Genomic DNA, 27,222 nt, shown 5'->3' with positions numbered 1-27,222 from the left:
GAAAATAATGTAACTGGAATATGCTTCATGCAAAAGGTCTCTTGTAAGGTATCATTATAAAGTTTATAATCTACTGAGTGTGTTCATCCTATTTGTATAAATGTATCATTCTTGCATCTGAAACTAGAAATATGAAATATAACTCTGAAGTCCTATTGTAATTATGCAAACTGTGGGCCATTAATGGTGGTTTGGAATCTTGATGGCCCCCATCAACTAGGACAATGGGTTTTAAATGGCTCTGTTTACTTGCAAGCCTTCCTGTGAGTCAGGCCAGGAAGAATGAAGGCTTGGGGTCTCACAGGACATGTGACCATGTCACCTGGTACTGGAATCCATCTTAAACCTGGTGATTTTCCATTTAGAAGGAGGGGTGGGGACCCAGAGAGACAAAAGATTCCGGCCTTGTGCCAAAGTTATAGAAGGGGGTGGACCAGAACAAAGGAGGTTCCAGTCATGAGAAATCCCCTAGTTACCACCTGAGCTGGAGCTAACAAGGGGAAAGCTGTACCAGGGGAAAGAATTGGTCCCAGACTAGGAAGGAGTCTAGTCTGTGAAAGAAGCTTATTGGAACATCTCTGAGGGTGAGATTTTATCTGTAATCAGTTTCTTAATGTGTTAGGCTTAGACTTGCGAGTTTTGTTTTATTTTGCTGGGTAACTTACTTTGTTCTGTCTGTTATTACTTGGAACTACTTAAATCCTACTTTTTATACTTAATAAAATCACTTTTGCTTATTAATTGACCCAGAGTAAGTAATTAACACCTGGGGGAGCAAACAGCTGTGCATATCTCTCAATCAGTGTTATAGAGGATGGACAATTTATGAGTTTACCCTGTATAAGCTTTATACAGAGCAAAGCAGATTTATTTGGGGTTTGGATCCATTTGGGAGTAGGGTGTCTGGGTGCTAGAGACAGGAGCACTTCTTAAGGTGTTTTCAGTTAAGTCTGCAGCTTTGGGGCACGTGGTTCAGACCCGGAGTCTGTGTTGGAGCAGACTGGTATGTCTGGCTTGAGAAAGCAGGGTTCTGGAGGCCCAAATTGGCAGAGAAAACGAGCTCAGAGGTAGTCTCAGCACATCAGGTAGCAGTCTTGAGGGAGTTTCTGTGACCCAACCCGTCACACACTCCTCTTAGACGGCCAGCTGAGGGCTCCTCTCTCTGCCCCTGCCCTCTGTGACTGGCACGCAGCAGCTGTTGGCTTCCTGCCAGTGATGGGCGGGGGGGGAGGGGTGCGGAAAAGAGCCCGCTGCTGCTCCTCCGGGCCACCGGTGATGGACAGTTGGCCACTTCAAGCTTCCCTGGGGAGCCCAAAGCTGCAGACTGTTACCGGTGGCCCGGACTGTGGACAGACCTGCCATGGCCAGGGGAGAGGTGACCCTCCCCCGGCTCCAGCCCGGCTTGGACCTGCTGTGGCCTGGGGAGAGGCGCCTATCCCAAGGCCCCAGCCCTGGAGCTGCTGCAGCAGGGAGAGAGAGATGCGGGGAATACTCTCTTCCCGCCGTAGCCCCGGGGCAGCCTGCACCGCAAACCTCTCATCCCCAACCCCAACCCAGAGCCCACACCCCCAGCCTGAGCCCTCACCCCTCCACACTCCAACCCTCTACCCCAGCTCTGAGACCCTCATCCTCGGCTCCACTTCAGAGCCTGCACCCTCAGCTGGAGTCCTCACCCCCCCGCACTCCAACCCTCTGCCCCAGCCCTGAGCCCCCTCCTTCACTCCAAACCCCTCGGCCCCACCCCCCACCACATGAATTTTATTATGTGCACCAATGTGGAGGTGATGTGTAACGTCATTGGTGCACGTAACAAAATTAATTCCGCACATGCATGGGAAAAATTAGAGGGAACATTGCCCATGACTAAAACATAGACTTACTTATGAACACTAGTGTAAAACTATTTGCACGAAACATAATAAAATATTACTTATGTGCTTTAATTGCTTGAAGGAAACTGACAAATAGGTAAGTACAGACTATAACCATTCTTGAATAATAAATGTGCCTATTACATCTGCTCAATCCTACATTTCCTGCAGGGCCCAAACTCTTATTGGACAGTGGTCACTGTTATACAATTAATATTTACCCATGGGTACCAAATAGTAATATCTGAGATACCACCAAATTTACCAATATTTAGAATGGGAAATAGGAGTAGTATAGATAATTTCCACTGTGCTCACTTGAGAGGTGACCATTCTGTACTTTTGCACACTGTATACGGGCTTAACACTGGTAATAGAAATAATAATAATAAATAATCATGTAGTATGGCTTTATTGTTTGACAGGATAGTGTGCTCTTGCTAAAAATTAAGAAGTTAAAAGGACCAACCAATAAAATCAGCCATAATTTAATTTCTTTAATAGGTTTGTCTGGTTCTTTGGTCAGTATTGTATCTATATGAAATACTGAAAAGTACTTGCAATAAACCTTTAATATTTATTACTTGTAGTAAACCTAAATCTGTACTTTGCAGATAAATACAATTCACTGAAAGGGAATGGATCTGATTCTGCACTGCCTTTCACCTTTCACAATCACTTACACTTATTGAAAGTGTGTGCAAAGTGCTGCTAAATCAGAAGGTTAGATTTTATACTCATTTTACATAGGTTTAAATGTCTGCATGAGGTGCAAGACAGTACAGAGGAAGGCCTTTGGCTGTAAAGTATTATGAATATAGATACTGTTGTGACAGTATAGGTTATAGTCAGTGATCCAAAGTTTCGTGATGTTTAGGTATCTCAATTTTCCACACTTAATTGCACTTTGCTTGAATTTCCCAGGGTTATGAGAGTTAAAACTTAACAGTGATGATACATTCCCATTTGATCTATGTGTGTCCAGTCCCCAAATCAGATTCTGTGTCCTCCTAAAACTCACCTGCTCAGCTTTCTCTCCTACATTACTTTTCCTTTTGCTCTCTCCTCACCGCAGGAATGCCAGTTTGCAGTTTCAGTGCATTTTCATTCCAGCTTTATTTTCTTACTTCCTCTGTATTTCCATTCATTATTTTCTGTTTCTTTCTTCAAGAGTTGATGTGCCCACTCTGTAAAGGATTCTCTTTATTCTCTCAAGAAAGTATTTTGAGATAGTTTGTATTAAAAAAAATACTATAGAAAAATAAATTGTGTTGTATTTGTATGAACTCACTTTGGAAAGAGTGGGAATATATCTACTAGAAGAGTGGGTTGTTTTTGTGGAGGATTGTGGGTGGGTTTTTTGGCTACAATTTGAAACAACAGCAAATCACAAGCTATGAGTGAGCTCTAGGTCTTCTGAAGTGATAGAATTTTTATAACATCCCTAAACATCACATGTTTTATTTACCTTATTTTGTTAGACTTTGGTAATTTTTATGATTCTGCATGTTGATGTTCATTGTATATTGGTAACTACCAATACAGTGACGTGATTGGTATGGGCAGAACTTGATGATGTTCCCGTGGTGTATTATAAAGTAAATTTATATGCAGTCAAATCCTTACTCAGGCAAAACTCCTGTTGGCTTTGAGTAAGGGTAGAGTAAAATCTGAGAAAGGATTTCGGAATCTAGCAAGTAATGATTTGAAGTTTATTCAAATGGTTTGTGAAATTTAGGAGTATATCTGATAACTGCCATTAGTATTTTCTGGTCATCACCTTATGAGAAAGATATGGACAAATTGAAAGGAGTTCAGAGAAGAGCTGCAAAAATGGGTAGTCTGGTGGATGGGGGTTGATTTATGAGAAAAGATTAAAGAGTTAAATATTTATACTGTCACTTGCCTAAGTGGTGGTTAATGTTGGGACGTAAATATACAAATATCTGAAAATACCCAGGATTGAAAGGTATTATTTAGTGTGGTACAAGGCAAGAAAGCTAAGAGGGAGAGAGGATATAGCTAGAAAAGCTGAGATTAAATTAAGATGACTATCAGGAACAATCTCCCCTCAGTGAGATGTATTAGACTGTGATATAGGCTCCAGAAAAGTGATGGAAGCTCTGGGATGGCCAATTATGTTTCCGGATTTTCCCTCTTTCCAGGGATCCCTCTTATGCTTTTCCAGTTTGATTCCTTCCTCACTCACAGCAATGTGAAGGAAGGCAACCTCCATGGCCTATTTGGAAATAAAAAAACAAAGTCAGTGTATAGAATCCCCCCCCCAGAGAAGGAAAAATAAAGTCCCAACTATAGGGCTTTTCACATCCTTATTTTCAGGTTTTGCTTTAATTCCAGAAACACAAATTCAAACCAAGAACAGTTTAACTCAGATTATTGGATAATAACCACCTGAGTCCTTCCTGCTTTAGTCAGCTGGGAGGAGAGAGGACATACTCTTCTCTGTGATAGCCTCCTATATCCCCGTTTCCCCTTTCTTTTTATATCCCTACTCAGTTCAGCACTATTGCCAACCTGCACTGGATATGCAACAATTTATGCTGCCAGTTTATAGTGACAAATATGTTTTTGGCCACCATGCCTCTACATCAGTTAATTTTGTGTCCCAGCAACACATTGACTCTGCACACCCAGCCATACAATTCTTCACCTCTTTTGTCCCCCAGTACCATATCTGCCTCCTTGCCCACCAGCCAAACATCTTCTTCTACAGCTCTGGAGGTTTTTTACCTCTGCCCAGGCCTTTCAGGTCCAGAGGTTCTAGACAGACAGACAGACACACACCAAACCCGGATGGAGCGCTGCACCCAGGGGGTTCTCTTCCCGGGGAAAGGAGGGAGGAACCAACTCATTTTTCACAAGGGGGTCAGGTCCGAAAGGAGCAGAGACATCCTGAGCTTCTGGGCTCTTTCTGCTTCCTCGTTCCTGCTTCCCTGGTGTGAGAATAGTATCAGCTACTCCCTCTCCCTTCCTCAAAAACTTCTGTCAGACCCTGAAGTGGGATGCAGAGGGAAGAGCTCTCTCTGCCTCCTGCAGCAGCGGGGAACTGGGGAAGGAAGCCAATCAAAGAGTTTTTTTTCTCTGGGCTGTCCAATATTGCATGAAGGGTGGAGCTTCTTGCATCATGGTAAGACTGGCTTCAGCAGGGGTCAGAGTTGTGTTACTTGCCATAAATTGTCAAACGTTGGCAACACTTGAGTGATAGACAGGAGCCTAGTTACTCCTTACAGTTAGTCACAGTCCATTTGACAGCCTTTAGCTATAACTATATTTAGGTTTGGTAGAATTTTTTATATTTTTTATAATTTAGATGGATAATCTAGATATTTTAAAGGATTTTTATTGTTTTAAATTTTCATAGTTGCACAACATTATAAGTTTTAATCCCCCACCCCCCAGTTATTATCAATGTGAATGTTAACAGGTGAGAGAAATTATGGAAAGACTCAGAGAATGGGGGGGGGGTTTACACAATAATTATTTAATGACAGTAGATGTTGAGATTCAAAAAGTTAAAGCGTTATAACTGCTAAAATACAAATTGTCAACATCGTATGGCAAAATATACAAAGTAATTACCCATAAACCAAACTCTAATAAGTTCTCAAGTAGTATTTTTCCTTCTTTGCCTATCTGTAAATTTCAATTATTATTGAGGGAAAGACTTTTTTGTCAGTTTCTGTGTGTATGGTGAAATCAACACTTAGCAACATTTACTGATTAAAAATAGAATCCTTCCAGCCAATTGTCCACATGATTGGTTTTTCCCAACTTTGTCAACTATTTTTTCTGGATCCCTTCTTGTTCCTGATGTCCTGGATACCTCTAGTAGACTAAAGTGACTTTTTCATCTATTAATTGAATGATTGTGACTGTTTCTTTTGGATAGGTTCTTTACAATTACCTGTATTTTTGACATCTTCTGATCACAATAAACCAATGTGCTCTCTACATAAAGCTTTCTTTGAGGAGCAGTTAGAAGTTACAGCTTATGCCCAATGTGTCAGACTAATATCCTAGACTCATAGACTTTAAGGTCAGAAGGGACCATTATGATCATCTAGTCTGACCTCCCGCATGATGCAGGTCACAAAAGCTGACCCACCCACTCTTGGAATAATTCTCTCCCTTAACTCAGCTGTTGAAGTCCCCAAATCATGATGTAAAGACTTCAAGTCACAGAGAATCCTCCAGCAAGCGACCCCTGCCCCATGCTGCGGAGGAAGGTGAAAAACCTCCAGGGCCTCTGCCAATCTACCCTGGAGGAAAATTCCTTCCCGACCCCAAATATGGCGATCAGCTGAACCCCGAGCATGCAAGCAAGATTCTCCAGCCAGACCCTCTGGAAAAAAGTTCTCTGTAGTAACTTTTAATATCTCATCATTGACCATTGTTACTAATTACCAGCGATGGTACGTTATTGACCTATTGACTAAAATCACGTTATCCCATCAAACCATCCCCTCCATAAATTTATCAAGCTTAATCTTAAAGCCAGAGAGGTCTTTCGCCCCCACTGTTTCCCTCGGAAGGCTGTTCCAGAACTTCACCCCTCTGATGGTTAGAAACCTTCGTCTAATTTCAAGCCTAAACTTCCCGACGGCCAGTTTATATCCATTTGTTCTCGTGTCCTAGAAGTAGTAGCTGCATGGTTTGCATTGCCTATTCACTTTCAGATGTGATTCGTGGGGTTTACAAATCTAAAACATATGGTTTTGGTCCTAGCTACATAAGGAGCTGCTTGTCTCCATGTGCACTGCTTCACCAGTTCAGATCAGCTTACTGACTCTCACTAACAGTCCTTAGATGTGGCTATCACCACATTTTCATCCAGAAACCCTGACTTTAGAATTTGCTTCTCTAACTTATCTGACAAAACTAGTTTGACTTTCAGGACATATTACAAAGCTCCTCTGTTCTCTCAGGGTTTTGCCTCTGGGAATGGTGGGACAGTTTTGCAGTTTGATTTTGTGGTGAGTGTCTTTATATCTAGTTGACATCAGTCAGCTAATTTTGTATTTTTAACATCATTTTGTAAGTGCAATGAGGCAAACATAATAGGCATATTTTAAAGAAAAATATATTTTAATACCTTTTTAAAAAGTGTTGTTATTTAGTCATGCATAACTGTTGTATGCTACTGGCTGTGGTTTAGGAAGCAGAGGTACTTTTGGAGGTCTGCACATGATTTTCACCTACTCTTGGCTAAGAAGAGCTATTACTTTATGTAATGCCTTTATATGCTGAGAGTCAAACTCTGCCATCATGTATATGAGTGTAAAGCTGAAATAACTCCAGTGAAGTTAATGGAGTTATATCAGCTTTATACTGATATAGCTGTGGGCAGATTTGGCCTCATGAGTGTATTCTAATTTGTATAATAAGCTTTTATATCATGCTTTTCATCCATAGTTCTCAAAGCACTTTACAAAGTGTGTTTTACAGATGAGGAAACCGTCAAGTGATTTGCCCAAGCTCTCACCGAAAACCAGTGGCAGAGCCAGGAACTGAACCCAGGTCTTCAGAGTCCTAGGCCATTAGGTCACATTGCTTCTTGCTGACAGGGCATATTCTATTATTATTTGACAGCTGTCTAGAAATGGTTGATGTAGAAAGGACATGTACAATCCTGGAGCCTTAAAATTCCACTTCTTCTAAAACAAGCATTTTTTCCTTACAGGAACTCAGTGTTATTAAATAGAGCTCTCCCGGTACTGTTGGTGGAATGTAAGACTCTGGAACTGTACATATAAACATTTATGGAAATAATTTCTTCATCAGAAGCTTGTCTCTGCAGGAGAGAGAGCTTTCTCAAAGACTGGTCAAAGACTTGTGGCATGAACTAAGAACCACCACAAACCTTGTCACATTCTGTTCCAAGTGCAAGGGTCACATCTTCTAACTTGCCTTCACCAGTACAAATACACAGCAGCATATACATATAATTAAAAAAAAAACTGCTCAGACAATTTATTCTTGGGAAGGGGCAGAGAGAGAGAGAATGAAGCACAACTGACAGATGCTGATTGCACCACATACTGCCCTTCTGGAAGGGACTCAGCTGCCCGTGATGAAGATGGTATAAGAGCCTCAATAGAATGCAGCAGAGAAAGCACTTTCTACCAAACTGTATTGGTTCACCTTCTTGAACAATTGATGTTGGAAATACCACATGCAAATTTCTGCAATTTTTGTGCACATTTATTTTAGGCCTTAACAGATTTAACCTAAGTATTTATGGGCTCACAGTAAAATAAATTTTGAATCTGGCTGGCAGAGATCTGCCTGGGGGAAATCAGAAGAGAAAGGAGTTTGGCTCGGAGGCTGGGGGAGATGGGGCAGGGGTTAAAAGACATGAGGTTTAGAACTGTTTGGAAATTCTTTGATTAAACTTTTTTGTCAGAAAATGCTGATTTGTCAAAACCAAAACTTTTTGTGAGAACGTACCAGTTTCAGCTAAACTTTCATTAGGATTGCTCAGGTCCAGGAAGTAATTTTTGGTCAAAATCAGAAAAAGAGAGTAAGATCTATCCCAGGACACTCACTTAGGCTATGAGAGATCCAGCCTAGGTTCATACCAGTGACTTGAACGTGGGTCTCCCACATTCCTGACCACTAGGCTATTGGTTATTTTGGCCTGTGTGTGTCTCTCTTTTGAGTTTTTCTGCAAAAATCTTTGATAAGTCTCAGTTTCGTTCTGATGCAGAATGGGAAAAATTTTGAAGTCAAAAAAAGTTTTATGAGATTGGAAAACCATTTCCTGACCAGTTCTAATGGGTTAGACCAAGGGTTGTAGGTCTGACTGAAGTGCAGAGGTGTTCTGGTGGTTCATATATGTGTGCATAAATGGGCAGGGAGGTCTAAGAGGAGAGGGGTCGAGGGTTAGGTGGGGGCTTTACCTACGCACCTGACAGCTTCATCTCCAGTTTATCCTTCTTCCAAAACTTCAAGTTCCCCTGCAATTCCTCTGAGCCAGGGAACTCTGCTAATCCCATTAAAGCCCATATCTTCTCTGGAAAGCCTGTCCCATTGACCTCTTCCTGCCCTGGTCTCTGGATTTACAACTCCTTCCTCTTGATTAAGGGATGCCACAACTCTCCTTCATGGGGCTGTCCCATTCAGACAGGTTTCCCCAGCCACCACTCTCTGTTCTGGTCTAGTGCCCATCCCTGGGAAGCAGACTCTCTCCTGAATTGATGATCCCCTATAATTCTCCTCTCCAGGCTGTCTGCCCTCTCTCCTCCTGAGAGTCACCAGCTAGGTTTTATCATGTTAAGATGGTAACTACCTGATTAACATATGGCCCCATTCCCCAGCTAGGCTGCTGCTCTCTTTTATAGTGTTTTCCTTAAAAGTGCCATGTCATGGAATCAGGGTTGGCTGGCCTCAGGTTCCAGTACCCCTTAAATGAGGCAGACCACCCTGCTACAGTGAACCACTTCCAACAAGCTCATGTACCACAGCAAGGCAACCTCTGTTCTATATAATACGCTTGCTCTATGTTATATAAATTCAGATGTGTATTATTGGCTCGTGAGTTATACGCAAAAAAAAGAGTGAAAACCTTCCATCCCTTGCAATTTTACATGAAATCAACTTAACCTAACTTTTTGGCTCTTATCAATATTTTAAAACTGTGAACAGTGACTTAGATGGCTGAAATGAGCAGTAACAACCTAGCATGTAGTACACCACCAGGGACACAAGGTATGTCAGTCGCTGTAAGTAATATTCTAACTGGTATTTATTACAAAAGCATTATAAAAAGAAAACTGACTCATAAGCTTTGATTAGTTTAAAAAACAGTTTATATTTTCAAAATAGACATGGTGGGGCACAGGGGCTGCAATTCTGCCTGGTCCTTACACAGCCTTTGCAAAGTGGGGAGGCTCCTTAATCCCTCCTCACTATGCTCCTGTGTAAGGGCCTTGAAGAATCTGGCCTTGGTCATACACTACAGGGCACATGTTGCCTTCTGGAAACTTATGAGGATTATGCTGATAGTGTTTGTTTTGGATAAGAGGGATAGATTAAAAAGGGAGAAAAAAAGACAATCCACAGTAGGCAATGTGATGGGCTCATCACAACTATATTATCAATATGTTTTATAGTTTGCACAAAGTACGTCAATTTGAACTAAAAATAGTCTTGGAACCAATAGAACCAAACCCAGGATCGGAATCTTTCAAAACGTTTGGGAAGTTTAGATCTGATTTTGCAACCCAGGCCCAGCTCTAGTCAGAATTCACATAACAGCAATTCTAACAAAGCCAAGTAAAATAGATTTTTATGCTTAATTTTATAATCTTAAATGTTATAACTGCATAATTAGTGTAGTCAGAATATTCCTCATGTCTATGCAGAAAGTCCACTGTATTCTAGGACTAGCATTACCTAAATTCTGAGGCAAGATCCCTGCCTTTTGCAGCAATCCAGGCCAGCAGACTGGAGATTCTGCAGCATTTACAGATACATTAAAAATATTTTTTTATTTAATGAAATCTGAAAGTAAGTAGAATCACTACATGTTAATAAGTGTAATCACTCCCCGTTGATTTTTTTATTAAATTTAATTGTTTTTTTTTCTGACATATCATTTCTAATATTCAGTTTGCTGCAGAATTTTGTATTGAAAATGTATAATCTTTATAGAAGTTATCAGGAGGAAGGAGGTTTTTTGGCAGCTGGGTATGGGACAGTTGGGGCTTCTGGTACCAAGGAAGACACTGTGGAGGCAATTTGGGTTTCTGAGATGAGTATTAGTTGGATGTTGAAATGATCAGCTATTAAATAGTTAACAGAATTGACAGTAAAATTAGCATTATCGGCTTTCAAAATTAACACCCTATGATGAATGAACTATTGTTTCACACTGTTCACATCCCTGTATTGACTATAGGCTCTTCACCTCTTAAAAGTACTGTTTGCAGCCATAAGGGCTAGAAACCCAGCGCATGTTTACACAGCGATTAAACATGTCAGCTGACTTGGGCTTCAGGACTGAGCGGCAGTTGGTGCCTGGGTTCTGACACCCTGAAAAGTGTTAGGTTCCCAGAGGCAGAACCTGAGCTTCAGCCCAAGCCCGAACATCTACACTGCAGTTTTACAGCCCTGCAGTCGGAGCCCCACAAGCCCAAATCAGCTGACACAGGCCAGCTGCAGACGTTTAATTGCTGTGTGGACATATCCACAGTGTCTGATTTTTTTCCTTTTTTCCTAAAGTGAATAGTAGGTGGGTATAAAATGCTTTGCTGATGTGTGGTGGAGAATTTTGATTTGGTAGCATTTTACACCCACTTTATATAGATATAAATGATGACACAAAGCAGTGGAAAATTAAACCCAAGTCCTCGGGTCTGGTGAAAATGAGCTCAGCGCAGGACTCAAGGGAAGGAAGAGCAATAATATGGCTGTATGTCTATCAGATCTGTCACAGCTCTGGAGCTGGCATAAAACTGGTTCAGCCTGTTATGTCAGCTAGGAATCAGCCTGAGCACAGCAGCTCACTCCTCTAGCCATGCCCTCTAAATTGAGCTGCAAGAGGCCAGTCATAGAGTCACAGCACTTGAATCCTTAGCTGCCCAGTTAGGCCAGCTTCATGGCCCATTTGCACCTCTGGAGCAGTGGAAAGGGGCCGTAGCAAAGGATGGGATTTGGCCCACAACCTCTGTTTTGAAGGTTTTATCAATGAAGGCTTGAGTTCTGGAACACATACCTGCAAGAGAGGTTGGATTCTTTGGGTTGTTCCATGGCTGTGGATTTGGAGAGTACACGGAGCCCTGGGCATAGTTACAGCTGCATATTTTGAGATTTTATTATAGTGGAGCAGTTGGGAAACCATAGCTAAGGTTGCATTACCATATTTCAGTTTGATATAGCAACAGAATGAATATAGTACGTATAACTGTCACACAGTTTAACATACTATATACTTTGTAACACTACTTGTTGTTGCCCCAGTGAAATGAAATAATTTTTGATTTAACTTGATTCCAGCAAATGAAGTTTCATAAAGCAAAAAACTGGCCCCAGTACTGCAATCAGATCCATGTGGGTGGACTCTTGTGTTGGTTGCTGAGATCCATTGAAGTCAGTGGGGCTTCATGCAGAGGAAAGGATCTGCTTACAGGACTAGGGCCTGGACAACTGTCTTCTTGAAGTGGATGGAAGAAGTGGCTCAAAAGAGTGTCAACGTTATTGTGCAGTTATGTTGAGACAGACTTAAATAGATGTGCTTCTGTTTATTAGGACCAATCCTCCAAAACAAAATAGATGGAAGAAAATCACCGTCCAGAGAATGGAGCACTATCATTAATAACTCATGGCCTATCAGTGTAGATACTCTAAGTTTTCTAACAAAGTTTTAAAGACTTTTCTTCTGCATCAAAGTGATGCTAGACACTTGCACATCTGGTCTAGACAAAACTTGCATTGACTTCAATGGGCGTTTTGCCTGATTGAGGCTTCCAACATCTGGCTCTAAATTTGGGGTAGAAGTAAAATTTCCTTCTAACATCATTTTTACTTCCTCCTGCTCATGGGATAGGAAGTAATAATGGAAATTACAGTAGAATTAAAGAAAGCTTTTTCTCTCTGCTAATATTATCGCATGGAAAAGTGTAATCATAACGCAGAATTCATAGTTTTGTAAGTGAAAATGCTTATTTATGTTGTATATTGTGGTACATATATTGCATAATACGGATATGTTCAAGTTGGAATTTCATGTTATTTAGTACAGGAATACTGTTCCTACCCATAATGGATCACTTTCAGCAATGCCTGTAAGAGTAAGTGTGAGGCATATCTTTATGTTTGTGAATGAATGCCCATACACATTCCACATGAGGGCAAGCATGGAGTCCTACTGCCCAAAAAGCATGTTTCCACTAAGCCCATAAAGTTTTCTACATGAATCTGCAGGGGAATCATTAACCCACCTCCGTTGAATCCGGTGTGTCACATTATTTTTGTGACATAGCAGTAAAGCACAGGACTCTTGTGCTGTGCTGTGAAAATGCAGTTTTTCCAATTAAATAATTAATATTAATTATAATATATTAATAATTAATATTAACTTTTTGAAAAAGGGTGCCCCTTATAGTCCTGGCTATTTGGCTCTAATAGCTCCATGTGTAGACATGTATGTGACTGTTGCCTTACACAGGTATATAGAAAAAATTGTCTATGCATTTCTAGAATGACCTACTGTAATGCTGCATCAGAACTCACTAAACAGAGAAGAAAGAACTGAAAATATTTTGTTAATGATAGGTCAGAATAAAATTATCTACCTTACTTTATTTTCCTGATGCATCGCATGGAGGTCCAGAAGCCACATTAGAGCACTGTAATCCTTCATCAGAGTGTGTGTTTGGTTGCCTAACATCTGTGGACTGTTAAGATAAGTTATTACACAGACCTGCTTTAGTTTAGATTGGTTTGGAACACATCCCAGAATATTCAATCAGGATATAATTCCCGCATGCTGCTAGATTGCTTGCTCCACATACTTCTCTAAAAATGTTTTTCAATAAACAGCTTTCTTACTGAAACTGTTATATCACCTCAATTTTTTTATTTCCTTCTTAAAGAAAAGCTTTTGTCATTTTTCCCTTTGGACTGAATATAGCTCAAGGCAAACATAGCATTTAATAGCTAAGTCCTGAAGAGAATCCTAAACAGAGATGTAGTGTAGCTTCTTTGTGAGTATAATGCAGATTTCCTACATATATAATCTGTGGTGCTTGATGTGTATGTTATGTTCAAGCTGTAGTGTTGAAAGACTGGTGTGGGGATATGTTCTATTGTAATTTCACATCTAGTACTTCTCCCTTTTGTATCCTGTATTTATTTCTGTGTCTGCTTCTGCCTTAACTACTCCCAGTTGTTTAGGTTGAATAATTTTCTCCATAACAAATATTTGCAATAACAAAATAAAAGGAGATTGGGTAAGTTTGTTAGTAAAATCACAGGAAAAAGTTTATTGCATATTTTTTGATCTTATAGGTACACTTAGGTTGTACATATAAGAAATTGTGAATGATATTGTTGACAGAGTTACCAGCTTCACATTTTAAAATGTTAATATGTGTATGTTTGAGAATTTGATTACAATTTCAAGCTTATTCTAGTTATCTACAAAATAACTTGTTTTGAATTTTGATTAAAAGAACTCATATCCTTAACAAAACAACATTCAGAACTTGAAAGAATTTTGCAAAAATATTGCATTTTATCTTGAAATTTGCCAGTTTTTGTCTGAAGATATAAGGCAACATGTTAACTAATACTGGATTTAAAAAAAACTCCAGTTCTTATCAGCTTTTGGACAACAGCTTTTTAAACCTTTTTGTGAGCTATTGATTTAATAGCTTTTGGCTAATGACTATATACACCAAAGAGTGAGCGAGCAAGACATATATATATATATATATATATATATATATATATATATATTACCAGGTGGCTACTGCCTGACCGGTTAGCAATCACATTCAAGTTTATATACACATTTTAAAATGTTTCTTCCTGGTTAATCTAGTCTACATTTTAAACTTATTTTGCATGACCACACGCATATTCAGTTCCTCTATTTCAAAATCAAAATATCCCAGGTGAAGAAAATAAGACATTATAATATCAAAGGCAGGTTTTAAAAATGTCTACCATTTGTTTTAAAGGAGAAGCTGCCATTCCTAGCATCTGTTGAAGATTGTTTCTATTTTTAACACAGTATATGTTTGCACCACTGCTACAGTAATTGTAACTTTTGATTAGATTCTTTTTTGAAGTACGGTAATTAAAAATATTTTAATATCTTCCTTGAAAGGGAAAAAAATAGCCTATTTCTGATGTTGGATACAGGCACATTATAGATATAGCTATGGATAAAAAGAGAGTTTGATATTTTTTTCCTGACAGTTTAGTCAACTTGTGTAGAACTTACATACTATTTATAAGTTCTGATGTATTCTTTATGATCTAAAGTGATAACCCATTTTAGAATCCTTTTAACAAATCTGAATTATGCTTACTGTATAAAACGTCTGAAGATTCTTTTTCTTTGTGCTATATGAAATGCCTTTGTTGCTGGTATGCAAAGAACTTTTCCTCAGTTCTTGGTATTGTCACAGCCAAAACTCTGTTCCATTCTCCAGTTTTTCCTGAAAAATTATTATTGTTTCTTCAAATCCTTTTTATGTTAAATATTGTGTGGTGTATCTGTACTTTTACACACAGACAATATTTGAAAAATATTTTTCACTTTCTTTTCTGTCTTTTCTTTCTTGTTTCACAACTTCATTTATGCTTCTATTCTAGTTGTTATTAAACTTGCATAACTTTTCTTTGTTGCTTCTGTAATTGGTTTCCATAATTTCTTTTCCCCTTTTTTCTTTCTATGTCTGATGAAACTGTCTATCTTCCCTATTCTCCCCTTTTCCAGTCAGTCTTCTTTCTTCAAAGTATCCTCTTCTTTCCCTAATTATTGTTTTTTTTTTAAATTTGCATTCACTTTACTTTCCCTATTCAGCTCGCATTTTTCTCTTACCATCTTTTCTTACAGTACCTGCTGGCCCTCATTCCCTGTAAAACACCTATGCCTTAATGGGCCTTATTGTGTGTGCTGTGGTTTTCAGTGCTGCTGGAGGAAAAAGTAACCCATGTATGTACACAGTTTAATGGTGACCACCAGGGACTGGAATGCTTGGCCTTTTTTTAAATGTAACTGAGAGATTTAGCACATGGTCATTTCTCAATGATGCAGATGTTTGATCTTTCATCTTTAGCTAATAAGGAAGATTTTCTGGTTTCTTAAAATACTGTACACAATTTTTCATTTCATTATTGTATTTAGTTACATATCAGTATATTTCTTTAGGCCTGGAGTTTACAACATTGGTAAGTAGTTGTGTTTGGTGTAGTTGAAAGTATTCACAGTACGTAATTAATTAATTTTGAAAAACTGCCTGAGATTTGACATTGTTATGTGGGAAGAAAATATTAAGGAGAAATTCTGTAACAATACCTATTTCTTTAATAGTTCATAGTAGTGATTGGAAGGGAGAAGTTAACTGGCTTGAGTTTTACAATCCCGAGTTCAAGTTCATTTCAGGTCACGTCACCAGTGAACATTAGTTTGATAATCCCATTCTAATGTTTGTCCGCACTAAAAAAATCTACTAAACACCAACAACCTGCATAACCCCTCCACACCATTTTGTCAGTCTTTACTCAAAAGAGGCCCAGCACTGAGATAACAGATTAAGATTGAGATATATTGACAGAACATTGTGGAAGCACCTGCCTGCAGTATGCTTGGCCCTAGTAGTAGAGTGATTCTCACTTTTGTGAGCATACTATGAGCACTGTCATGAGCACAAACTTCATCCAATTAAAAAAATACTATGTTTGAACACTTATAAAACAAGGAAATATATTAGAGTTTAGAGGATACTTACACAGATCTTTTTATCTTCAACTAGGTTATGTGGGTATGCAATTTATGTCGAAAGCAACAAGAAATCTTAACGAAGTCTGGAGCATGGTTTTTTGGAAGTGGTCCACAGCCGCCAAGCAGTCAGGATGGAGCACTGAGTGATACAGCTACTGGTGGAAGTTCTGATGCACCTAGAGAAAAGAAAGCAAGGCTTCAAGAGCGTTCCAGATCTCAAACTCCCTTAAGTACAGCAGCTGCCTCATCACAGGAAATCTCCTCTTCCAGTGTGCAGTCTGACAGGAGGAAAGGAGCAGAATTATCACAGCAAGCTATGGGCCTGGAACAAAAGCAAGCTTCATCAAGGTCTAGAAGTGAACCACCGAGAGAGAGGTAGTACTTCCTAATTTGTCTTTACACATCCATAGCATCTGAACTGCTAGTTAAGCAGTGTTACACAATAATGTATTTCTGGGAGATTACATCTGTCCCTCATTTACTTTACGCACTCAAGATCAATGGTCAACTATGTTTATTGACCAGGAAAGTGCAAAAATTCACTAAGAAAAGAACTATCTGGACAATGCAGTGACCTCTATGCAAGTGAAGTTTAAAAAAATAGTAAGACAGTTGCACCTTTGACTTACTAGGAATACATACCATGTTTGCAAAATCAGACTGATGATTGTAAAGGTTCGCTTTGTGTCCACAGAGGGTCTTAAAGCCATTTGGTAATTAAAAGGACCCTTTCGAAGTTGTTATACCAAAAACTGACCTGACTCAGAACTGTATTTTTTATAATTAGTAAATCAGTCACTGGTGAAGTATTTAAAAAAGAAAAAGAGTAGGGATTCTGTCTGATGTGCTCAGACTTGCTATGTCTTTCATAGTCTTATCAATCATCAGAAGTTACCTTGTAATAATTTAAATAACAAGACAATATTAAAAATAGGTTGCTTACACATGTAAGATAAACAAATGTACTTAGAAGTAATTATAGTTTATTTGCATGTGAGAATAAGGCCACCCATAAACAACTTATAGTATTTAACTTAGTAATTTAATGGTGATGATATTCTTTGGGTATATGTATACTGTCATGAATTTGCTGAACAGAAACAGGTCAGCTGAGAGCCACGTGATCAATCTGCTGCTGCTCTTTTGGAAGCTGACTAGAAGGTGATAGGGCAACCAGTGGGGGAAGCCTTTGTTCTATGGCAGTGGGGTGCCTGGTTGGAAACCTGCAAGGATTGCAATGGAAGCACCTTTCCTTGGTGGCTGCTCAGGGCAGGGTTGCTAAGCTGCTAACAGTCCTGTATTACAAGGAACATCCTGTATTTAAATAGAAGATGGCCTGTCCCATACTAAATCAGTACAGGATGCCTTTTATCCTGTATTTCAATAGCAGGGGGCCAGTACTCAGGGATGCATCTTTCCACTCCCCTCCAGACCCTGGCCCTTCAGTGCTGCTCAGGGAAAGCAGGCGGGGCCACGCTCAAGGCCAGGGTCAGGAGTGGGGTGGAAAGATGTACCCATGAGTGCTGGCCCCCTGTTGCACAGGGCCCCTTACTGAATCCAGCCCTTGAGCGTGGCCCCATTTGGTTTCCCTGCACAGGCTCTGTCTGTCAGGGCAAGTGGATGGGGCTGCGTGCCCTGGAGCTGTGCTGAAGGACCAGGGTCAGGAAGGGACTCTGTCTGGCAAGGTGGTCAGTACTCTTGGGGTGTAGCCTCCCCACTCGCAAAGTCTCTTCCAACGTCCCCAACAGGGTACACAGCACTGCAGCAGGCAAAGACTAGCAACTGCAACCTCCAACTTGGCTCCAGGCTCCCATGCAGAACCTGAACAGGAATTGCAGTGGCTGCTGGCCCTGGGTTCTCTGCAGCATCTAGAGCTGAAGAAAGAGAAACCCTAGGAAGCATGGGGGAGGGAAAAAGGGACTTGCCCTCACAGCTTCAATTCAAGATTGGAGATAATTGAGGTCTGTCCTGTATTTTTTAAATATGATTTTGGCAACCCTACCTCAGGGTGACCGAGATGGGGATTCTGGAAGTTGCCTGCATATAGCTGGGTCTACCTTTGTTTAAAAGTATGAGCACTCATAAGCATTCACTGATAAGAACTTGTATGTAGCATAAACAGACAGACAACATCCTACCTTACCTTGTAACATCAAATTCTCCCCAACAATGAACAACAATCTGCTTCATGGCACTGAAATCAATCCTCTCTCAGCTGAGAGGCATTAATACAGTAACAAAGTACTATATGTTCCCTTTCTATTTTGCTCACTCCTGAGATATCTCTTTTTCTGGCCAGAAGTAAGGTTGTTACGTTAATTGCACAGTTACAATAGTCACACGTTTGCCCGTTGATTATGTTTTCCCCTTTCAATGTTTTCAATACCCTTCTAAAATGTCTTATTTCCCAGGAGCATTACACTGAAATGCTGGAATATACTGATTGTTGTTGGTCTTCTAGACTATGTAGAAGTACTTATAGCAGTTTTCAAGAAACAGAACTTATAAAAGAATTCTTGCAGTTTGCTTATGTATCACACACTGTGTGACACAAATGCAGTTGTGCTCTCTATGTGAAAAATTGCAGATTCATGGGATAAATTGTATTGGTCATGCACCTTTGATTCTATCCCCTACACTTTTACCCTGTACCCTGTTTTCACTGGAGCTACTTTTGACATTCCAAAACTGAGTAGCTTCAAACAGCTGCCAAACAAACAAACAAATAAATTCTGCCAGAGTAATGTTTGTTATTTTCCTCTCCCTTGGAACATCTGGATGACTGGACTTGTGATACTGGGTAAGTTGAGGGATAGAAAGAATAATATCAATATAGTTTTTAAAAACTAAAATTTCTGAAATAATTTTGTGGTGAAATATGGTATGTACAGAATGCAAGGTGGTGTATTGTGGTTGAAATGTTTTATTGGCACACAATTGGAATGTCTGACATGATCCACTCATAGTTTCACAGGAAGTAAATAATGACAGTCCCAAATGTATGTTGCTAAAATCTGTATGTAATACCACATCATCATATCTTACGAATAGCAGAGAGCCTATGGATGGAGACAAACACAGACTTTGGAATCTTTGACTAAATGGCTACAACTAGTGAACAGTAGGAGTTATCTTGTCTGAGATTTAAAAGTAACATGATGACATTTATAAGCTGAGCCCCACTGAACTGTGCCACTGCTTGTCAAAAGCACTGAAATTAAATGATAGCAAACACTTTTACTAGGATGGGCTGCCATAGGTCCAGGTGCAGATTAGGGGTTTGTGGGGTCCTGAGCCACAGCAACTGGGGCCCCTCCCTCTCCTTCCACCTGCAGTCCCCCCCGCCCGGCACTCCTGCTGGGGAGTGGGGTTGGGGTGCAGGGGCTTGCACCGCTTCCTGGCAGGAGTGCTGGGCAGAGCGGGGCAAGCTCCCGTGCCTCGACCCCGCTCCCTGACAGGGGTGCTGGGTGAGAAGACCGTGTCAGGGTGCAGGGGCCCCCAGTTGGCCAGGGACCCTGGGCATGGGCCTTGTTGGCACAGTGGCTAATCTGCCACTGCATAGGTCAGGGGGCCCTGTCAGTTCTGCCATGCCAACTCTGATGGCTACAGCTCCTTCTCTAGATGTAGGTATTATTATATCATCCCTCTATGCATTATGTTATACAAATAGATGTATTAAAAACTATTCCCATTAAAATAGCTATTTGTTGCTATTTGGTGGCTCTGATTTTACCTATCATCTCTGAAATGCTAGACCCGATCTAACATACTCTACAAGTATATTAAATTTTATGTTCTCAGTGAAGGTCCCAGAGCAGTAGACCGCTAAAGACCTGGCTACTTTTAATGCTTCATGCTATAGTTTTGAGCGCTTTGAGCTAAAATGGCTGGTTTCACTGAAGAAATAGAAAATCTGAGAATGCAAAGCATAGCTAATATAATTGTAGGGTTACCATATTTCAACAATCAAAAAAGAGGACGGGGGGGAAGAGCCCCGCTCTGGCCCCGCCCCTGCCCTGCCCCACCCCCATCCACTCCCTCCCACTTCCCACCCCCTGACTGCCCCCCTCAGAACCCCCAACCCCTCCTGCTCCTTGTCCCCTGACTGCCCTCTTCTGGGACCCCTGCCACTAACTGCCCCCTAGGACCCCACCCCATATCTAAGCCTCCCTGCTTCTTGTCCCCTGACTGCCCCCTCCTGAGAACCCCCACCCTAACTGCCCCCCTAGGACCCTACCTGTCCCCTGACTGCCCCGACCCTTATCCACACCCCCACCCCATATTCACATCCCCGCCCCCAGACAGACCCCCGGGACTCCCATGCCCTATCCAATTGCTCCCCACCCCCTGACAGGACCCCCAGAACTCCCAACCCATCCAACCCCCCCTCCCTGTCCCCTGACCAGGGCCAGCTTTAACAAATGCCCAGGAATCGGGCTGTGCTCCGGCCGGAGCTCCAGCCGGGGTAGCGGGGCTTGGGGCCGGGCCGGAGGTGCGCAGCTGGGGCCGGGCCAGAGCCGCTGGGGCCGGGGCCGGCGCCCTGGGGCCCGAGCTGTGCCGGAGCCGCTGGGGTCGGGGCTGCTGCGCTCCGCCAGAACCGGGGCCGCCGCCCTGGGGCCTGAGCCAGGGCCAGAGCCACTGGGGCCGGGGCCGGAGCTGCTGGGGGCGGGCCAGGGGTGCTCGGCCGGCGCCGCTCACCTGGGGCCGGGCCGGCGCACTTGGCCGGTGCCCCGGGACCCGAGCCGAGCCGGGCCGGAGCCGCTGGGGCCAGCCGGGGCCAGAGGGAGCCGCACCACGCCTCCCTGGAGCCCTCCTCCTCGCGTCCCACTCCCCTCGCCCCAGCTTACCTGCTGCTGCCCGCCTGCCCCTGCTTCTTTTCAGGCTTCCTGCGAACATCTGATTCGCGGGAAGCAGGGGAGGGGGAGGAGTAGAGGGGCAGAGCATTCAAGGGAGGGGAGGAGGGGGAAGTGAGCTGCCGGACCGGATGGCGTGCTAAGGCTGCAGGGAATGGGGGGAGCCGGGAAGGGGCTTTGGCTGCCCAGTGGAGCTTGGCCGCCGCTTTTCGATCTATAAATAGCCGACCAGGGGAAATCCCGGACATTTTTAGATTTTTAGAAATCCCCCCCCCGGATGGCTATTTATAGATCGAAAAGCCAGACATGTCCGGGGAAATCCAGACATATGGTAGCCCTATATAATTGTAACAGCAGGTCACTATACCTCTGACTATTTCCTGTTCAATAGTATGTCACACTTCTTAGCACCAGAACCACAATCCTTTTGAGCCCGTTTTGTGACTTTTCTACATCTAAGTTATTGGACTGCGCATGTTTGCTGCTCTTCTCGTAGGGTAGATGTGGAGAAGAAAGATGTGAAGAAATTGGAGAGGGTCCAGAGAAGAGCAACAAGAATGATTAAAGGTCTTGAGAACATGACCTATGAAGGAAGGCTGAAAGGGTTTGTTTAGTTTGGAAAAGAGAAGACTGAGAGGGGACATGATAGCAGTTTTCAGGTATCTAAAAGGGTGTCATAAGGAGGAGGGAGAAAACTTGTTCACCTTAGCCTCTAAGGATAGAACAAGAAGCAATGGGCTTAAACTGCAGCAAGGGAGGTCTAGGTTGGACATTAGGAAAAAGTTCCTAACTGTCAGGGTGGTCAAACACTGGAATAAATTGCCTAGGGAGGTTGTGGAATCTCCATCTCTGGAGATATTTAAGAGTAGGTTAGATAAATGTCTGTCAGGGATGGTCTAGACAGTATTTGTCCTGCCATGAGGTCATGGACTCGATGACCTCTCAAGGTCCCTTCCAGTCCTAGAATCTATGAATCTATTTATGTGTGTCTTTTGGGATAGACAATCAACATTTAATAATCAACAATTACATTGGAATTATAGTTATAGCTAGACAATGTACTCTGTATCTACACTAAATGATATGCTCAGATAAAAAAAATCTTATTCCAGTGTGGATATAGCTATGGGGAGGTGCACTATAATAGAGTAGTAGGAAACCGTGTTACGAAGTTTAAAGGTTTGTTGTGCTGAAAAAGGGTGTCTCAGACATAACAAAGAACAAGATGTTAATGAAAACCTTGTTTACTGTTACAGCATTAATAGTTAATTCCTACAGTCTTATTCCTACTATAACAAGGATCATTTAAAATCTTTTAAACTCTTTATTAAAGATACAAAAAAGGAAGGACTTGAGCATTTTAAATCTAAAATATTAAGTAAAGCTTTCATGTTAACAATATCTCTTATATCCTTACCCTTTAACTGCAGAAAGATTTTATTAGGAAACCCCTTGTTTGACAGTTTTTGTGTTGTTATTAGAGGTGGTAAAAACTGTCCTTTTTGGGAAACAGAAAAAGGATTAGTTGAGACAGTCTGGAGCTCTTGTTGAAGTCCTGTCCAGTTTCATTTAAGACAAAACCAAACACACACACAAAAGGGGAAAGAAAATGAATAGCAAAGAGAAATGTTAGCTTCTGTGTTTGGTGCTGACTCTCACTTGCAATCTCATTGCTGGAAAAACATGGATCTAGCACATGATCTTATCAGGCACTCTGAGACCTGGCAAACTTGTACCAATATCGGGTTGTTCAATGCATTGCTTTTAACTGTCACTCTTGTCACAGGCTCTCAGCAGTATTACAAAAGATGGAGTTGTCTTGGCCAGTTAAGTCTGACTCTTATTAGAGAAAAGGCAACAGGAGAGAGTTAAGAAAGAAAAGAAATAGGGTGGGGAAGGAACATGACACATGAGGAAGGGGATGAATGGCAGAAACCCAAGTCTCACATCCCAGGTGTCGTTCAGGATTAGCTAAAAGTGTTGGAGGTGGTGATGTCATCTGAGTCTTTTCATGATATCTCTCAGGATCAAGACAACAAAAGTCAAAGGGAGTCAAAGTGGATCCCAGGTGAGATGGCGAGGGGTGGGGGAGGGTGGCAGCCATGCTAGTAAACTTGTTCCTTCCAGTCCCTGTGCCCCCCTGCTCCCATTCAGTGACCCTCAGATAAATAATGACCAAGAAGGGGTCGAAGCCTCAGCTATCAACATTAACTGATCAAAACACATTTTGGTGATTTCAACTATAAACATTTCCCCCCATTTCTAGAATCTTTTAGCTCATTGTCATATTAAACCCTTGACTTTACCAGGAGCCTTGAAGACTCCTCATCATAGTTTTTAACCTAAACCATTCAGTTTGTAGCAGTTTATTATCTTCAACTTTTGCTGACTTTCATAAGCAACATTTGTGTAATTGGCTGAGTTGGACTTTCTGTTCTCTTGGACAACTTAGAATTTAGGCTTCTGCACAACACCCCTCTCCTAAGGGCCAAATGCACTTAGTATTGGGTTGGTTCATAAATGACATTTAGAAAACAAAACACTTATTTAAGTTTAAGCATATAGAACAAAAAAGATGCACCGAGCTATTATTTTAAGGTTTGCAAATTCTCTGTCCCAGATAAAGATTCACATATCTTATTTAGTTAGGTGTCGCAAAAATTACAGTTAGTCCTTCCAGATGTTAACAAAGCTAAGACCTTACAAATCACTTCATTTATAGATAAACCAAATGCCAAACTGCAGTTATTATTATGTTCCTAAGATGTTTAGAAACCAGCTCTTATCACTTTTTTGGCTGTAAGCCCAGAATGAGTAAAGGTGAGGGGGGGAAAACTCCTCACTTTTTTTTCCTGCTTACACATTTTAAGTTGCACATTTATACCAACTATGACAATTCTATGCACAAGTATTTATCCTTGCTTACTGTTTTTAGAATTTATAGAATTTTTAGCCAAGTTTATTACTTTTTGATAAAAAGAAGCAGGAAGCTAGTGTTCCTGGAACCACTTTTTCTTTTATGAGCCATTTGTAACATTGTAACATACAAAGATGGTAACATTTCACAGGAATTGTTAGTTCATTGCAAATCTTGCCCACCTGTTTCACCACTTTTTGTGAAAACAATATGGCCATGGTGGCAATTTAGCTCTTGACAGGAATCTAACCTGCAACACTAGTACTGTGCTCTTTCCCAAAACAAAAACACAAAAAAAATCAACACAAAAATGCAAATAACACATTACCAAAAATAAAACAATTAAAAAATTTGGTGCTGCAACAGCCCTTAGTTCAGGTGGTTTGACACTCAATTCACAGTTCAGGCAGAAGCAGCCTTTAAACTGGCATTTTGTTAACAAGGTGGTAAACCACAATGTTTTAGTCTGTTTAGGTAACTTAACCTGGAATGGTTCAAAACACTTCATTTTTAATTTTGCTTTTTTTACAAAGCCTTTACATTAAACAATCAGTTATTACTAATCACAGAAACGACAAACCACTAAGTAAACAAAAAGCAAAATCAGAACAATGTATTTGTTGAAAGGTTAAACAAACTAATAAGTTTAAAATAGAATGATTAAAGTTTCCCTTTTTTTAAAACAAGAAAGCTATCTTTGTTTTGCAAGCTTAACATATTCAAGGATTTTTAAATAAATTTTATATTACGTAGATAATAGCAGCAGCATACAATAGAAGTATCCAGATTTTGATATTATTAATCCTTTTGATGCCAATTACACAGTGTAGACCAGGAAAAATGTGTTCCTACAATTTTTGGTTTGGAGAGGTAGATGACAAGTCCACAATTTGGGGGGGGAGGGAGAAGGGGATATGTGAGGCCCACCCAGGGATACCATATATGTGTTAATTTTGATGGAATAAAAGGGCCCAGAAAGTAAAAGTTGTTAATATGATATTGTTACTCACTGTATAACATTAAACAGTTAAGCGGGGTTTGGGATTTTGAATACAGAGATGTTGACCTCCTTAGTCCCATGGCAAATACACTAGAAAATTTATGCCAGTGTTTGGAAATGTATTGATGAGGATACACAAATGAAAAAGGAATGAAAAAGAATTGAAAACAAAGCATAAAGCATTTTGAAATTGAAATTCAGTGGTTATGCAAAACAAACTTAATCAAAACTTAGCAGCATCCCTTTTTCAAAGGGAGGATATTGGTTAGAGTCTCTTATTTCATCAAGTAATTCTTCTTAATGGGGAAAAAAGGTTAGTTCTGTTGTTTAAGTATGAGTTGACCTCTATGGATGGTGATTACTTTTCCTGCTTTTGACAAAATGAACAGACACAAAAGAGAAAGGAGAAGAGATAGGAGAGTACAGGTGGAGGTATACAGGCTTTTTGTTTAAGTTCTTACGATACAAGGTGGTCAGTCACAGATGGATGCTCTGGGCTGGCAGTTCACCAGCCATAATAGCAGTTGCTCTGGATATTGGCTTGCCTTCCTAGTCCAGGATGTTGTCTCACTCATCTGGTCAGGTCCCTCTTCTTCACTGATTTTTGTCAGATTGGGCAGATCGGGATGGGTAGTGGGTAGTCTCATGTCATTTTGCTGGTGTCATTCTGTATTGTTGGTCTCAAGGTTGAGAGAGAAAGTGATAAGACAGGAGGAAGATAGTGGGAATGACAGAATGGCGTTTTGTGTGTATACAGTTCATTGTTGGTCCAGTGCTGATGGTCAGGTATCCTCATCAGTTCACTGGTCTAAATGTCCTGATGATCAAGGCTTACCAAAGAATGATAGTCTTTGGAGCAAGGCAGAGGCCTGTCAACCTTTCTCCAGGGGTCTGTTCTGCCCTTTTGGTCCCCAGGGTCTCTTTTTAGGGGCCCCAAAAAGGGGGTGATGGAGGGAGTAGGCCATCCCTTCGTTATTGTGTCCACCAGTTAGATCTAATTTCTGACATACCACTTTTGGTCCATTAATTTCCAGTTTCATTCTTTACTTCTCTGTTCATCACAACCTTATCACAGTCCTTGTTACATTTGTAGCCCTTTTTGTTTGAACTAATCCAGTCTTTCAGTCTCCCTTTTGTACCTGTTTCTATCAGCATTAATCGTTACAGGTTATTGTAATGTTTTATGAACTTCACCCACTTTCTACCAACAGAGCTCACAACTGGAGTAGGCCATCCAGATCCAAATTATCATAGCAGATCTATTCTTACATGCTTTTAAACATTGATCCAATTAATAAATGCTCCTTGGAGCTGACAGCAATTCTGTTTTTTTACTTCAAATATCTCTGCTTCCAAGAAGGCTTGTGCTGTCTAGTCATACCAGCTTTTTATGTTTTTTGGAAGACCCAATAGCTGGAGATGTTATCTCAATACACATGCATAGAGAGACAGTAGCAACAGTGGGGTGGAGCTGGGGTGTGAAAGTGGGCCTTGAAGTCTCTGAAGAGGACTATAGAGTTGTAGCAGTCTAGGCCACTAGTCCTTGCAAGGGTATCCACTCAGCCATTTAGGGGAGAAGCCCCAGTATCACCTCCTAGCTGTGCCTGTTCCCTGCTCCCACCCTTCCCCATCAAGATTTAAGATGGAGGGGGAGGGGGACAGTGGGAACAGTAGTTTCTTTTCTGATGTCTGCTGAACCAACATTCTAAGACCTGTTTATCTGCTAAGGGGAGAGAGAATTATCATATGGCAAGCAGTGAGGGAAGATGAGAGGATTATGTTGGAGTTAGTGTCAGGAAGTGGGTGTTGAAGATAATATATAATTGGACTGTAAAGCAGTTGGTGAACATAGTAGATTTAGAGGAAGGAAAAAGGGGAGAAGTTAGTAAAGATATGAATCATATGGTTATATATAATTTACACTTTCTAATAAGAGAAAAATACATAGAAAGCAAGGGGGCAGATGGGAATATAATAGGACTAAATTGCTAAAGGTTATGACATTTTAAAATGTTGCCTTTCTTCCAGTTTTTGTGTCTGAGTTATCCTATTGAAACTTGGAAGAAGTCAGTGGGACTATTTGTCAGTAAGTGTTACTAGATGCA

At 41.0% G+C, this 27,222-nt stretch overlaps 1 protein-coding gene across 3 annotated transcripts in view; it reads left to right on the top strand.

The window, feature by feature from the left end:
• Positions 1 to 27,222, top strand: part of RIMS1 (regulating synaptic membrane exocytosis 1) — a 484,827-nt gene that overhangs the window by 189,802 nt on the left and 267,803 nt on the right. For 2 of the 3 annotated variants that reach the window (XM_026654647.1, XM_026654646.1), the window contains one exon: positions 16,379 to 16,722. In XM_026654647.1, the coding sequence (XP_026510432.1) occupies positions 16,379 to 16,722 (344 nt within the window). Of the gene's footprint in view, positions 1 to 12,628; positions 12,683 to 16,378; positions 16,723 to 27,222 lie in introns of all 3 variants that reach the window. The other variant, XM_026654643.1, reaches the window with a different exon arrangement.

This window comes from Terrapene carolina, unplaced genomic scaffold, assembly GCF_002925995.2.
Source record: "Terrapene carolina triunguis isolate 2854851 unplaced genomic scaffold, T_m_triunguis-2.0 Scaffold42, whole genome shotgun sequence".
In the NCBI taxonomy this organism is placed as follows: Eukaryota; Metazoa; Chordata; order Testudines; family Emydidae; genus Terrapene; species Terrapene triunguis.
This window is presented reverse-complemented; position numbering and strand designations above follow the sequence as displayed.